At 35.8% G+C, this 14,464-nt stretch overlaps 2 protein-coding genes across 6 annotated transcripts in view; one reads left to right on the forward strand and one right to left on the reverse strand.

The window, feature by feature from the left end:
• Positions 1-4,827, forward strand: LOC114244940 (uncharacterized). The gene is made up of 5 exons (XM_028176903.2): positions 1-353; positions 712-881; positions 1,132-1,274; positions 1,815-1,993; positions 2,575-4,827. The coding sequence occupies exons 1-5, from the start codon at positions 244-246 to the stop codon at positions 2,969-2,971; spliced, it is 999 nt and encodes a 332-aa protein (XP_028032704.2). The 5' UTR covers positions 1-243; the 3' UTR covers positions 2,972-4,827.
• LOC114244939 (uncharacterized) overlaps positions 4,070-14,464 on the reverse strand; it is a 26,121-nt gene continuing 15,726 nt past the window's right edge. For 2 of the 5 annotated variants that reach the window (XM_028176899.2, XM_028176900.2), the window contains exons 6-10: positions 13,696-13,826; positions 13,249-13,352; positions 12,540-12,635; positions 11,101-11,217; positions 4,070-8,057 (exon numbers count right to left, since the gene is read on the reverse strand). In XM_028176899.2, coding sequence (XP_028032700.2) covers positions 7,981-8,057; positions 11,101-11,217; positions 12,540-12,635; positions 13,249-13,352; positions 13,696-13,826 — 525 coding nt within the window. In that variant the 3' untranslated portion in view covers positions 4,070-7,980. Of the gene's footprint in view, positions 8,058-8,578; positions 9,005-11,100; positions 11,218-12,539; positions 12,636-13,248; positions 13,353-13,695; positions 13,827-14,464 lie in introns of those variants that run through there. The other 3 variants (XM_028176901.2, XM_089728978.1, XM_089728976.1) reach the window with 2 other exon arrangements.

Consider the following 14,464-nt stretch of genomic DNA (forward strand, 5'->3'; position numbering starts at 1 on the left):
GTGAACAACTATTACTGTCATAACATAACCCTACAACTTTATTAAAAATATATACTTTAAAATCTTGTAAAATATGATATTTGCGATCGAATATGTTATAATACACTTTTAACAATTACGCGACTATATTTTGTGCGGGAATACCCAAAGAACAAATTAATAAATACATATATATCAAAAACTCAGCTAACCAAACCAAATAGACGTCGAATTAATAGATTCTGTAAACAAAGCATTATTTAAATGGAAGACGAAACAGTACAATTTTTAAGACAAACCAATCGTACCCAATTGTTATTACATCGACGTAAACTGAGAGATGAAGAATCCGACAGCCGGCGCTCTAACTTTAGGTACCAAAGAAACTATTATGAAATAATACGTATACTATTCATACAAAAGATAATTACATGGTATAAACCCTAATTTACACTATCGCTGGAAATATACTCCAATTCGCTTGAGCGGACTTTCAATTGTTTCTTAAAAAATGATGCTAGTATTGTGATTGTCACACATCTCTGGTTCCTGTGCCTTTGTCAGTTGCAAAACGCTCCAGTTTAATTTTGCTTGTGTACTTTTTTTACTCCTTACACATTGTTAGAATAAATTTGCCAAGAGAACATTTATCATCAATTTAAATCAGTAAACAAAACAAAATGATAATAAATCATGTACAGGAAATGATTAAAATTTTATTATTTATTGCAGCATTTCATCCGAAAATATCAAAGATATTGTGAACAAATTAAAGACTAAGACATCAATATCGGTGACTGAATTAAGTGCCTTAAAGAACATGCTCAATGATGATAGAAAAACAATGGAACTGGTACTTAGTGTCAATGGTGCTTTGAGAGGTCTGATAAGAGAATTAACAGGTGACAATATAACTTTTAGCCTGGGAAGCAGAGGTATAGCCAAGGTTTCTTCCACATTGAAATTTCGTCATAGTCCCAATTTAAGTGTCCAAAATGACTGCCCATACTTCAAAATGAAATGCATTATCCCATCACAGAGGAATAGAGAGCATCTCTAACTTACATTACACATTACCAATAGTAATTATGCTAAAATTATTAAATAAGTCTTAAATATAAATAAAGACAAACTTCATTTCTATGATTTCAGGAAATGATATTGCAAAACAGTGCCAAGCAGCTGGCTGCATCTGCAACCTAGCCCTAGGCGATAGCAGAGCTGGTGTTGCCGTAACTAAATCTGCTGGACCGTACCTTATCGCTGCACTTGACAATCTCACTACTGAACTAGCTGTAAGATGTTGCAGTTTTTGATACATATTATTATGACTATCAAAATTACAAATAAATTACTAAAATCAAACAATGCATTCTGTTAAAGGAACAAGCAGCAAGCAAATTAAATAAAACTGTTATCAAATTAATAGATAATATAGAATATGACAAAAAATAAAACAACATTTGAAATCAAAATTTAATAAATGTAAGGAGGCCTGGTGTTAGCTCATTTCCAGCTCAAGGCTTTCCCTGGGGAAAAAGTGATTCCATAGAGAATTTACAAAGATTTTTCTTTTTTTTTTCCTACCTGATCATTGGTAGCCTAATGGGCTATTCTAATATTGCGAGGACTGGCCATCTACTGGGTTCTGGAATAGATGGATATTTCTTAAGACAACATGGCTTCCTCTAAATAAAGTACAGAAATATCTTCACACAACAACTTATCTTTGACTGTGGTATTTCATATGCCTATCTATGACCATTACTACTACTGATCAATTTAATGGTTTACATGATTAAAAAAATAACACCAACAAATAATGATAATTTCAGGTAACTTGTGCCTGGACAATAGGTAACCTGGCAGGATCTGGCCCCAGAGCGTGTGATCTACTTGTGTCTCAAGGTGCAGTTTCCAAGCTAGCTGGATTACTGTCCCACAGTACTCAGGACGTGCGAGATGCTGGGCTAGAAGCAGTAGTGCACTTTGTATACACAGTTGAGGATTTAAAGTAAGAACAAAATTGAATTGATTTTTTAATTACTACTATTTAGTCCATGATTGAATACCGATCATAATCACTCACACCTCAAGATTAATTTCATATGTTACGTTGTTATTTTTGTCTTGTTATTGATATTATTAAAAATTATTAACAATGTCCAAGAATAAGAAATTTATAACACTAAAGTTTGTTAATATTTACCATACAAAAAAAAACAGTTTACACACAAACCATAAAATGATATGAACTATTCTTCTATATCTTTGACTATTTATATACAAATATTTATGAAGCATATTATGTATAGTATGATTCATTTACAGTAGACAGAGATCGGATTTAAACAATTAAAAGTAGTTTCAAAACTATAAAATAATGCTTGAAGAGCAAGTCAGATTAAAAATTCTTTTAACTCAAGTAATATTATATTGTCATTAGTTGTTTAAATGTATCTAAATTTTTAAGTTTGAATGTATTCCAGTTAGTGCAAATTACATTGAAAGATACTATTATAAACATACATAGATACTAGTCAAACTAATATAAGTATGATAAAATAACCTAAAAATAATAATTTCTCATTTCAGATCAGATCATCTAGACAGAATAGTAGTAGCGGTACAAAAATTAGATATATCAGAACAAACTTCACAGATATTGTTCTATCTATCTTGCCAAGAAGACTTCACAGCTTCACTGTTGGCAGAAGAATATATTTTAAAAATCATAAATATTGTAGTGGAAAAGATAGAACACAGTCTGAATAAAGAAAATGAACAATTTATATTTTTAACAAGAACATTAGCGAATATGTGCGATAAGAGTGTGTATACACTGATTTTAAATATGTTAATGGAAAGAAATTTGTGTTGCCAGATGAAAAAATTGTTACAGTGTGAACACGCTGAGACAATTTTGTGGTTATTGGGTAATATGTTTAATATTTGTGGTGAGCACCTTTTCTTCACGGAGCTCTTGAGGTAGCTAATAAAAGATAAGGTCGCTGTTTTGTTTTCGTTAATTTAATCCTTTCGCTACTATCGGTGACTATACTCACCTGCCACAAAATGCCGCCTGTACGTTGGGTGATGTGTGGTGTGTGGTGTGGAATACCCGCTTTGGGCTACCAGTAAACCGGTAGGTAAAAAAAGTTGATGTGCGCAAATTCACACATCTTTTTTTTTTAATTGCTTAGATGGGTGGACGAGCTCACGGCCCACCTCATGTTAAGTGGTTACCGGAGCCCATAGACGACTACAACGTTAATGCGCCACCCACCTTGAGATATAAGTTCTAAGGTCTCAGTATAGTTACAACGGCTGCCCCACCCTTGAAACCGAAACGCATTAGGCCTAGGCCGCACTACGGTGAAACCGCAGCGGTTAATAACCGTGTGAGCTTATGAAACACGAAAACGAATACAAGCGGCCGCACTTGCGGTTTTTTCCCGCGACTGATTTTAAAACCGCGAAATGTTACAAAATTGTCACGGAAAAAAACCGCAAGAAAATTTGTAATCCATAGAACTAGGTATCCGTGCACGCACTATGCGTAACCGCGGGCGGTTTTTTTGAAATGTCAAATACATTTGCGAAACTTTGTTTCCATGAAACTGGCTACTGACATCCGATAGTAATTGAAAAATTTCTCTAGGGGTTTTCTTAAATTTCGATATTTCTTATGAAAGAAACCTTTCTGAAATCTACGGCTAGAAAGTGGATAGACCCAACATTTGTAAAATTTTCGTTGTCTTTTTATCTATTTCTTAGTACCAGAGCCACACTGCTACTGCTCTTTTGAAATTTATCCATCTTCAAACTGTGAAAATCGCGGGCGAATTCGCGGTTAATAATTGTAGTGTGTGCGTATTAAGCGGTTTCGCGGTTACAGCGGTTAACCGCTCCCGGGAAAAAACCATAGTGCGGCCTAGGCCTTACTGCTTCACGGCAGAAATAAGCAGGGTGGTAGTATTTACCCATGCGGACTCATTCTTCGGCAGTTATAACAGACAGCCCCTTCAAACGTTCAAGACTCGTGGAGCGCTATTACGTTGACACCAAAACCTTCGAAATAAAACAAAAATACTTCGCTATAAATATATTTCCATCGTGTAGAATAATCATGACGTCTCAATATTAATCACAATAATTACTATTTGATTATAATATAAGGAATAAGGACTACAAAATTGGCATATTCTGGTAGATAAAGACCGTTACGATACGAATCACGTTAGCCCAAAAAACTACATTAAAATTTGATAAAATCAAATAAAGCTTATCTTCATTTAATACCTACACCAGTCATATGTTGAAACGATATCATAAAATACAAATTTGTATTTTTTTAGCCAAAAACCCGTGTAATATAAAATTGATGAAACAGATCAACTCTCCGATTCTGAATACAAACAAAGTATTTTTCATTCCTCTCCAAAATTTTACATAGGACTATTTCTTCTCACAATTTGAAGAGTATTTATGTCTAATTCAAGCTGTATCCACTCTAACGCACATGAATAGAGCGAGAGTGACGAATAATGTTTTTCTTAGCATCACTGCATTGTACGCTTTTATTTATGGCGAGCAAGGTCACACAGCTCGGCTCGGAGTGCATCGACCCGCTTTTTTCTTTTCAGACAGACCGGATCGTATACGCTTAGAATTAATTGGCCGAAGCGGAGCCGCCAACTATTTCACATATGGAAGAGGTCTGAAAGCGGCAATTGGAGCCGATTGGCTACGCGTGCGAGAAAGAGCGCGCAATTGGAGCCGGTCAGCTCCTCTTATTATCATTTACCACGCAGCGCGTTCAAGCATTCATAGTGACAAAAAAGTGCACATGCGAAAATAAACTTTACTACAATTACTCAAAACTCATCTTCCAATGTGATAAAAATCTGCTCTCCTCTCCGAGCTGCTCTGTGCGGACGGACCCTAGAAGTAAGGAGCACCATCTCAATGTTTTGAAAAGTGTCCGTAGAAAGGGGGCCAAATAAGGTGGTGCCATAGTAGCAAGTGGAAAAATTAAAAAAATAGCGCCATAAACCACCCCGGTTCACTTCAATCCAGCACCCTTCACTCTGTTTAAAACTGCTATATTCATACCATTCCCACTTCCTACAGTATTGTTCTTTCGGTGAATCTTTCAACAACAACCTGCTGTTTACAGGTGGATACTTTTTCTACTGGTACCTTAAACAAGATGGTGCTCCTTACCTTTACCCTCCATAGTTGTATTGAATGATATATTCACTTAAGTAAAATTAAAATAGGCTGTATGCATGACACAAGCTGTAAAAACTAAACACAACATTTGTACTCGAGCTAAATATATCGTTTTAACATATAACTATCTAACAATTTACAAAAAAAATTAGAGTGGCAGTTATTAATGTTATAAAAATTGGAATATAATATCTTATATAGAAATATTAAATGCTTTGACGGAACAAAATATATATTTTTTTATGATGGTGTCATTGACTTTACCAATTACATTTTGCCGCTAAATTACATAAAATGTAGCGCATCTTCTTACACTCAAGTCAATATTAAAAGAAGAAAAAAAATCATAGTCTTTATTTACGCTCGACGCGATCATTAGTATGACGGTCATAGGCCACTGTTCCGATATTTCTAGGTTGACATAATACTTGTCTTTGATTTTAACATTGTCAGGGAAAGTGGCACCAGGCTCTACGACGGGTTTTAATTAAGTAAAAACACTAAGTCAAATCACAACTGTTCGATTGCAGAGGTCACGCGTGTGTTTATCACACTTATATTATAGTAGGACAAAGGCAGAATGTACAAGAAACCCTTAGTTTAAAGAAAAACATACTATACGTCAAAATCATCTGCAAATCTAAGAATTAATTTGAACAAACCTAACAAAAAATATATTAGAAAGTGTAAATAAATTTTAATTTCATGTCGTAAACTTTTAACAGATTACAAGTCGAACCAGATGGTATTTTTTGTAAAGCTTTATCACACCGATGGTACTGAGAAAAATAAATTAATTAATAATCTTGAAAACAAAATGGCAGACGTTTTCGCTGAGTATTAGAAATCATATTGCTCAATTATGTAGGTACAAAAAAAATGCATTTTTACGCTTTGCGATAAAATAATAACGCATTCAGTTAAAATCACAAAACCCTAATAAAATAAAGTATTAATCTCTTTTTATAACCATTCATATACCTAATACTTCTCATATCACATTTTGTCAGAAGCGTTTTAAAACGATAACATGATGGTGTCGTTTATCTTTTTTTTACGAGAACGAAGGAGACGGAAGTATTTTTTTTAAATTGACATTATTTTATTCGAATAATCGATTCCGGATGACTTCCTCACACACAACGATTTCTCTTCATCATAATTACAAACCAATGTTAAATATGAAGGTAAAATAGGCAGCGAATCAAAGCTGTGAGGAGGTACATATTTTTTGTGAATTCAATTCAATACAGCGCGCAATGAAAAGAGTAAAGAGTAAAAAGTTGAGTTTTCACACTAACACTGCACCGATCTTAAAAATCATTGTCCGATGATTTTCTACTGAGCCAAAAAAGCAATTGGTTCACCCAGCTAACAGCTTATCTTCAAAATCACAAAGTCGATTGAAATGAATTCGCACAGGGTAGGTAGGTAATTTAAATCGTAAAATTAAGCACGTGGTTTATAATATTAAGTACCGGAATTACTATTAATAATATGTACTAATTACTCTTCTAAGAATAAATGCTTATGTAGGTATTGGTTTTGACTTCGTGTCAGAAATACAATCATGGTACAAAAAGAAAAACAATACGTTTAATTAAACACATCCCACAATATATTTGGATTGGTGAATTGTTGTTTACTGATGATTATTCATTTTTGAATAACTTAGTAGAATATAATGTAGATAATATAGCGGCTGCTTCATTCACTCAAGTGCCCGTGCTTATAATAATATTATGTAGGTACCTTAGTATTGTGATTATACCTCTCTCTCAGACGTTTATAACTGTTCTACTATACTGTATGTAACGCACCTCTTTACAAAATTAATGATTAAAATGATTAGGTATAGTTAGAGATCAAAGCGTTGTGTGTGAAGAAGTCAACAATAATTATATAAAACTGTATTGATAAAATCCAACTACGAATTTCTAAAGCATTGTACTATGTAGAAAGTGATCGAATACTTTCGATGAAGTAGAATAGTTTTCACAGACATATAAAAATGTTATTATCAAAATTTGTGAAATTTCCTCTCTCAATCACCAAAATAAATCATTTGTTTAATGTTACCATCACATTAATTTCTTTGTACCTTTACAAGGTAAGTTATATTCGAAGTACCTTGTATCTTACAAATATTAAGATTATAGTAAGATTATGAGATATAAGTAGAACACACATACTATAAATTGTAGGTGTGAACTGACTAAAAGATCAAAAGCCGAATAACCTAAGCAATTGAGAAAGGTTTCAACTAAACAGCATCTGGATGTAGACAAAGCCTCGTCCTTAAAAAATTCTGGCTACGTTTGCTAGATCGAAAAACAGTCAAGCAATAAATATCGCATGAAAAAGAAAAAAACCTTTTCGGTAACTAATATGATACACGACAGATGATTTATTCATTGATTGAGAATAACAAATTAATGTTATTTACAGTGTTAACCAGTTATAAAGATCACACTGGCAATCACGGTCAGGAATTTCACATTGACTAAACAGAAATTTGTATTGGTATGACTTTTATGTGCATAATTTAGGTTTCATGTTCAGAGCATACAAAATGGCGTCATTTTTTTTTATGACAGTATTCAAATGTCAACGCCAAACTGACATCGCGGTGAAAACTATCCATGACAATTGATTGTTTTGTTTTATTAACTATTCTTGTTCACCGTGCGTATTACCGGCCGCGATAGATGTTACAGGCCTCGTAATTGTAACTTGGAGCGGTCAGCGCGTGGTCGCGTGCGGCAGTTACGTGTGGTCGGCGCCATGCTTGCGATGATTCGGTCGACGGCCGCGAGACTTCGACTCGGGCTGATCCGTGTTCACTGGAACAAGCAACGAGAGCAACTAATTACACAACTTAAGACTAATTCTCAACTGTTACTTTTGGTAGCGGCGGAAAAACCTTGCAACAAATATATACATTGAATACTTAAATAAAGTCACAGAATTACGTAATATTTCGTCAACCCTCTATTGAGGCACGCGTCTATCCTCCTCCTCGCGTCGTTTTCCTCATTACTGAGGGTCGTGACTACCCCGTCGCATCAACCACTTTTATACGATCGTCCTCCATCTACTGCAATCCTTGGCCTCGTGGAGGGCAAGGTGGAACTTGAAGTCCAGACTGGTCCGACCATCTCGTGGGACTGCGTCCTCTGGGTCATTTGCCCTCTATCTTGCCCGTCACCATCAGCTGCTCAAGATTGTGACCCTCCTTTCGAGCAATGTGTCCGAAAAATTCCAATACTCTACGAATGCATATTGTGGAGAGTCTCGTTTTAATATTAAGCTCCTTCAGTATTAACACAATGGTGCGAAAGGCAGCCCACGGAATCTGCAGCAATTTTTTTTTTTTTTTTTTTTTTTTTTATTGCTTAGATGTGTGGACGAGCTCACAGCCCACCTGGTGTTAAGTGGTTACTGGAGCCCATGGAGAAATAGACAGGGCGGTGGTACCTACCCGTGCGGACTCACAAGAGGTCCTACCACCAGTAATTACGCAAATTATAATTTTGCGGGTTTTTATTTTTATTGCACGATGTTATTCCTTCACCGTGGAAGTCAATGGTGAACATTTGTTGAGTACGTATTTCATTAGAAAAATTGGTACCCGCCTGCGGGATTCGAACACCGTTGCATCGCTATATACGAATGCACCGGACGTCTTATCCTTTAGGCCACGACGACTTTATTCATCCAGCACCACATTTCGAAGGCGTCTATGCGGTCTCTGTCACCCTTTTTCAGTGTCCCGGTCTCCGCTCCGTAGCTGAATATGGAGAAAACCAGCGAATTCACCAACCTGAGTATTGTTTTCCGCGAGTTTTTTTTTATTGCTTAGATGGGTGGACGTGCTCACAGCCCACCTGGTGTTAAGTGGTTACTGAAACCCATAGACATCTACAACGTAAATGCGCCACCCACCTTGAGATATAAGTTCTAAGATCGCAGTATAGTTACAACAGCTGCCCCACCCTTCAAACCGAAACGCATTACTGCTTCACGGCAGAAATAGACAGGGTGGTGGTACCTACCCGCGCGGACTCACAAGAGGTCCACAGTAATGTTTCGGTCTCTTCATATCTTATGCAGTTGAGACGTTGCATTTTTGGCCATCCCTATACGGCTCCTTATCTCTTTTTCAACTGACCCTGAGTTATTAATATTGGCCCCTAGCTAAATGAAGTCGGTCAAAATTTCACGCATCTATACCACTATACATTTTTCTAATCATATTATCAACTTTTAGAAATATTAAGATTTCAAGGAAACATTATTTCGTATGTGCGTGATTTAAAACTTTAACTTATTTATTAATAAATGTAATTAACGTAGTTTTCTATTAATCACAGAGTTTCTCGATTACATACATACAAATTTACAAACAATAATCATCCAAAACTCATGCTAATTAATTTTAATGATAAAAGTTTTAATCGCGCAATGTAATAAACATTAAACATACAAATACAAATATCGTCATTAAAATTTAACCATTGAAATTTTAATTCAAAAAGGTTTTTTTTTTATAAAATTTAAAATTAAAGAATTCATTTATAGAAAAACGAATTCGTAATTTAAGTAGAACTTCTAGAATTATTATGTGGCTGCAATATTTAGCTTGCTGTAACTAATGTGCTCGGAGGGACAAGTATGATAGTCGTCGTGGCCTGAAAGATAAGACGCCTGGTGTATTCGTATCGAGCGATGCAGCGATGTTCGGATCCCGCCGGCAGGTACCAATTTTTCTTTCAACGTACATAACAAAATATGTTCATAAATGACTTCCACGTTGAAGGAATAACATCGTGTATAAAAATCAAATCGGCAAAATTATAATTTGCATAATTACTTCATTACCAAAAAAGGTACCACCACCTTGACTATTTTTGCCGTTAAGCAGTCATGTATTTTGTCTTGAAGGTCGGTGATGCCGTTCTACTGTAAAATCTGAAACTAAGAACTGATGTCTCAAACTGGGTGGTGGCATTTTTTTTTATATTTGAGAGATTATTGGTGCCCGAAGGCCTTTCCGGTTTCACCAGGACAGATGGGGGAGCAAAGGCTCAGCCAGGAGTTGCTAACAGGGTTTGCTAACAGTTGCCCGAGCGCCTCCGAACGAGACCTAACAACTCAAGAGTAGCTGCTTTGCGAATGAATCTACTACTGGATTGGAATCGCGACACGTTAAGAAGATCCGGCGAGAAACTCAACGGGCCGATGTTTAAGTTAGCTTGCACGTCGACCTCTTTGTCGAGTTCGACGAGTACGGTTACCAGGGTCCATAATCTTGCTCCTAGTATTAGAGCTAAAGGCGTCTAATGCAAGGGTTATTGGATCTGATGGATCCATAAGGACGTGTCTAGGACTCATTGAAAGTCCCGAGGCTGGCACCCCTTAGCACTGCCTTGTTCACACCCTGCACCATAGACGACCCTAAATACTGACCAAAGCCGCTTTCACGATGAAGGGGCACACAATAACCGTTAATTGGATTCCAACACCCTTATTACATAGTTAAGACATTGTTAGTACAAAAGCTTATTGACCGACACTGATAACACCTGATTTTGCCCAGAGACTATATATATGCTGTGGCTATGTACGTGTAATCAAACTGGGCTCGAATCTAACCATTTCAAGATTCCTTGACTTTATGAGCACATTCATTGTTCACAAAACAAGGACAAAGTACGGACGGTCCTGGAGATAGTCCCACGAAAAACATCCTTATCCAATTAATGCCCGTTAATTGTTATTAAACTTGAACAGCAAAACAAAACATTTTTCAACGCGTTAAATCACTTCGGTTATTCACAAGAAGGTTAGTTAGAACATTTATGGAAAACTAAATGGAATCCTCACCGTTTCCGTGGGGTATGTATTTCGAGACAACAATTTTCAATTGCGGATGTTTCGTGTTAACATCTTTATTACAATCACCGATTTTCGGGAGACATTCGGTTGTATTTAAACGGCATTCTGAAATTTAAATTTGCTCGGTAAAATGTCGGTAAGTCGATCGATCATCTTATGAAATATATTCATTCGAATTGAGACTCCCTTCTTTGTTCAACTCGGGCTAAAACACAAATCTATACGGGTTAAATATGATAATTCCAACTTCTTCCGATGTTTTACTTTTGAAATAACTTGTCGCAGTTATAATGACAATGACTGGATTCAGAATTTTCAAAATGTTTTGCACACCTAAATGAGATGATGACTTCAAAAAGCATGCTGAATACAGAATGAAAAACTCACTACGCTAAAAACGCTTTTATGAAACTGTCTGTGTGCATTTTTATGCTTATGTACGTTTGTCTCCACAGTGCAGTATTAATCCTCACTTCTTGGAAATAGAAGACCACAGCCCCACAAAGTCGGAATGATAAATTTACTCTATCGTATTGTGAGTCTTGCATTTTGACGAATAGCACGAGAATAAAATATAATAGGTATGTTGTAGTAGATATCTGTTTTGAGCTTGAGTTTTGATATCTATCTATTTTCTCATAATAACATGTTTATTGCCACAGCGGTAGCCGAGCTTACGGTCCATTAAACTAAGTGACTGCTGTCCCATCCCAGGCACTTCTGCCTTCTGTAGGACATTGTGTATATATAGAATTGAATACCCACCTTAACAGAAATTGTACAGGAGCTAACATTAATTAATAATTATAGAAAATGTGCATCACTATACAGTCGTTATACAATGAAATGTCAAACAAAGGTAATACCCGTTCTCACACATCCATCAAGTGTAGATAATGTAATAAATGATTTCAATGCGATCTAAGACAGGCGAGTTTCCTTGTGGATAAGTGAATGGATGCCGTAGCTCATAAACATAAACATTGTCAGAGACAACCAAACCGCTTCCGCCATCTTGGATTCTTGTCTAACCTCGCTTAAAAGCCGGCCGTAGCCCGCGGGAAACGCGATTGTAATTAATGATTACTATTTAATTTCGATTATGTCCAATAAGCTTGATAATGAAAAATAATGAGATTAACGGAAGATTTAAAGAATCCTTAACTAGACATCATAGCGTGCCCTATGACATCAAGATCATTACGATTGGTCATTCGGCTAATTTGTGGGATAAATACTTAGTGTCCAAACTATCAGAAACAAGATAAACATCTGCACTCGTATCAACTTGAACTAATGAATCTGATAGATCAATTCTAATGACTCGCGCACTACAGTTCTCATAGTCACAACTAGAGCAGTACAACGAGTTCATTAACTACGAGCGGCGAGTAAGTTTTGAACGGCAATAAAAAAGCTTACACTACCTGACTCTTCGGGAGTTCTGGGGGAGATGTTCTCGGCGTTCGGTTGTGTCTTCTTGCTCTTCTGTTCGTAGCCATTCGCTCTCGGCCGTGTATGATCTGTAAACAACCATAGATTAAATACGATCACGAAAATAATATTTTGAGGAGCTTTTGCCGGGAACGCGAGGAGCAAAGTTGTGTGAATTCCTTTCCACTTGAAAAAATGGAACTACTTCTACAACATTTTCATGATGTAAATTGACAAATGACGCTATGATGATGGGTACTGAGCAAGCCGACGATCCTTTACCTCTAACTCAGAACCAGCTTTACTAATTCTTATACAAACGGTTCATTACTTAATAAATGATAATTATAAAAAAATACATAATAAGTCAATTGAAAAGTACTTTCGTATTTTAAATACAAGTTAAAGATATTTTTTATCATACTAGTTTATAAACAGACATACTTATCTAAAAACTATGACAAAGAGTTTTGACAGTCCTCTATTACTGTCAACCTAACCAAATTAATTTTGAAGAGAGTGAAAGAAATGAAAATCTGACGGTTCAGGGTAAAGGTATATGGGTGGATGAGTGGATGCGAACAAGCTCTCAAGATTTTGAATAATGTTATAATGATGAGAAGCCAATCTGACTTGGGCTGGTAGAATTTATCTTCAATAATACACAATTATTCACTTTAAACGTACTATAGTAATACTAACTATTGGCATAGACGGTGGAGCGATGTATTCCCTGCCCAGACAACTCTGGTAACGTCAGAGGTCGTCGGGTGCTTCTGCCGCGAGCACCAATCAAATTGAAGTCTCTGAAAATAGGGGTTTTGTGTGTTACGCGTCCGTGGCGAAACGAATGAGATGCCTCTTATATTCCTGGTAGGTAGTTGATATAATTATGCCAGGATTTAAATGCCATAGCAGATAAAATTGTTTTGAATTTGCAATGACGAAAGATTTACCAATTTCTGTCTTGAATCAACTACCTCTCCTTATTAAACAGTTGTGGCTGCGTTTATACTCGTACAATCAATCCAGACTTCGAACTCACGGCTTAAGGTTGGCGACAGCATTCACGTTGTCTATTAGATTCGGTACCATATTGACCACGAAATACAAAACAAGATCCATCTAGAAGCAAAAAAATCAACTTACTCTCTCATTGGTTCCCTCCAGAACTCAGGATTATGCACAGGAGGGAAGTGATAGTTGTTCTGGTAACCGAAGCCTGGCTCCAGACCGCTTACTCGGATGCTGGCCTGCAGAGAGTTTTTCATGCAATGCAGCTGTTGAAGAAAACAATAACATTGAAAAAAAGTTTCTACGGAATAAAAACATTACCATTTTTCACCTCTGGAAAAATAATTAATTAAATTCATACGATTTACTAATATATTTTCAAAACACTCTTTTAGTCAACTCTAGTGTCAAAAATCAAATCAAAAATAATTGTTATAAGGTAAGAATAAAATAAGATCTTTAGCATAAAAATCCAATTAGGTAGTTTGAAATAATATAAATAGATTTGTAGAATAACCAATCTATAATTCTACATGAGTTAGTTATTAAAACATCTACTGTATGATCGTTACAATTTACATAGCATAAGAAATCAAAAACAAAAGCACAAATTGCAAAATAGAAGATTCTTGACAATTCCTTAAATAAAAATCGATACGAAAACTAAAGTGACAGCGTAAATAAAATATGTCCACAACAAATATTATGACAGTACTTGCAAACGGCACGGACAAATAACAAAACAACAAACAAATATTCCAATCTAATAATACAGACTATACGTTTTTTACAACTACACTGATAATATATTCTTGGATTTATGTAAACGCAAACACGTTGTCCAAAGAGAATTATCACACACACACACCAAAGTTATTACACACTACATACTAGAATTTAATGT

This window comes from Bombyx mandarina, chromosome 08 (assembly GCF_030267445.1).
Source record: "Bombyx mandarina strain Sakado chromosome 08, ASM3026744v2".
Taxonomy (NCBI): domain Eukaryota; kingdom Metazoa; phylum Arthropoda; class Insecta; order Lepidoptera; family Bombycidae; genus Bombyx; species Bombyx mandarina.

Bases quoted from the DNA above. Each gene is read 5' to 3' on its own strand.
- LOC114244940 (XM_028176903.2), top strand. From the start codon at position 244: ATGGAAGACGAAACAGTACAATTTTTAAGACAAACCAATCGTACCCAA. The intron at 1,275-1,814 runs GTAAGATGTTGC...TGATAATTTCAG, and splicing joins ATCTCACTACTGAACTAGCT to GTAACTTGTGCCTGGACAAT. The intron at 1,994-2,574 runs GTAAGAACAAAA...TTCTCATTTCAG, and splicing joins TACACAGTTGAGGATTTAAA to ATCAGATCATCTAGACAGAA.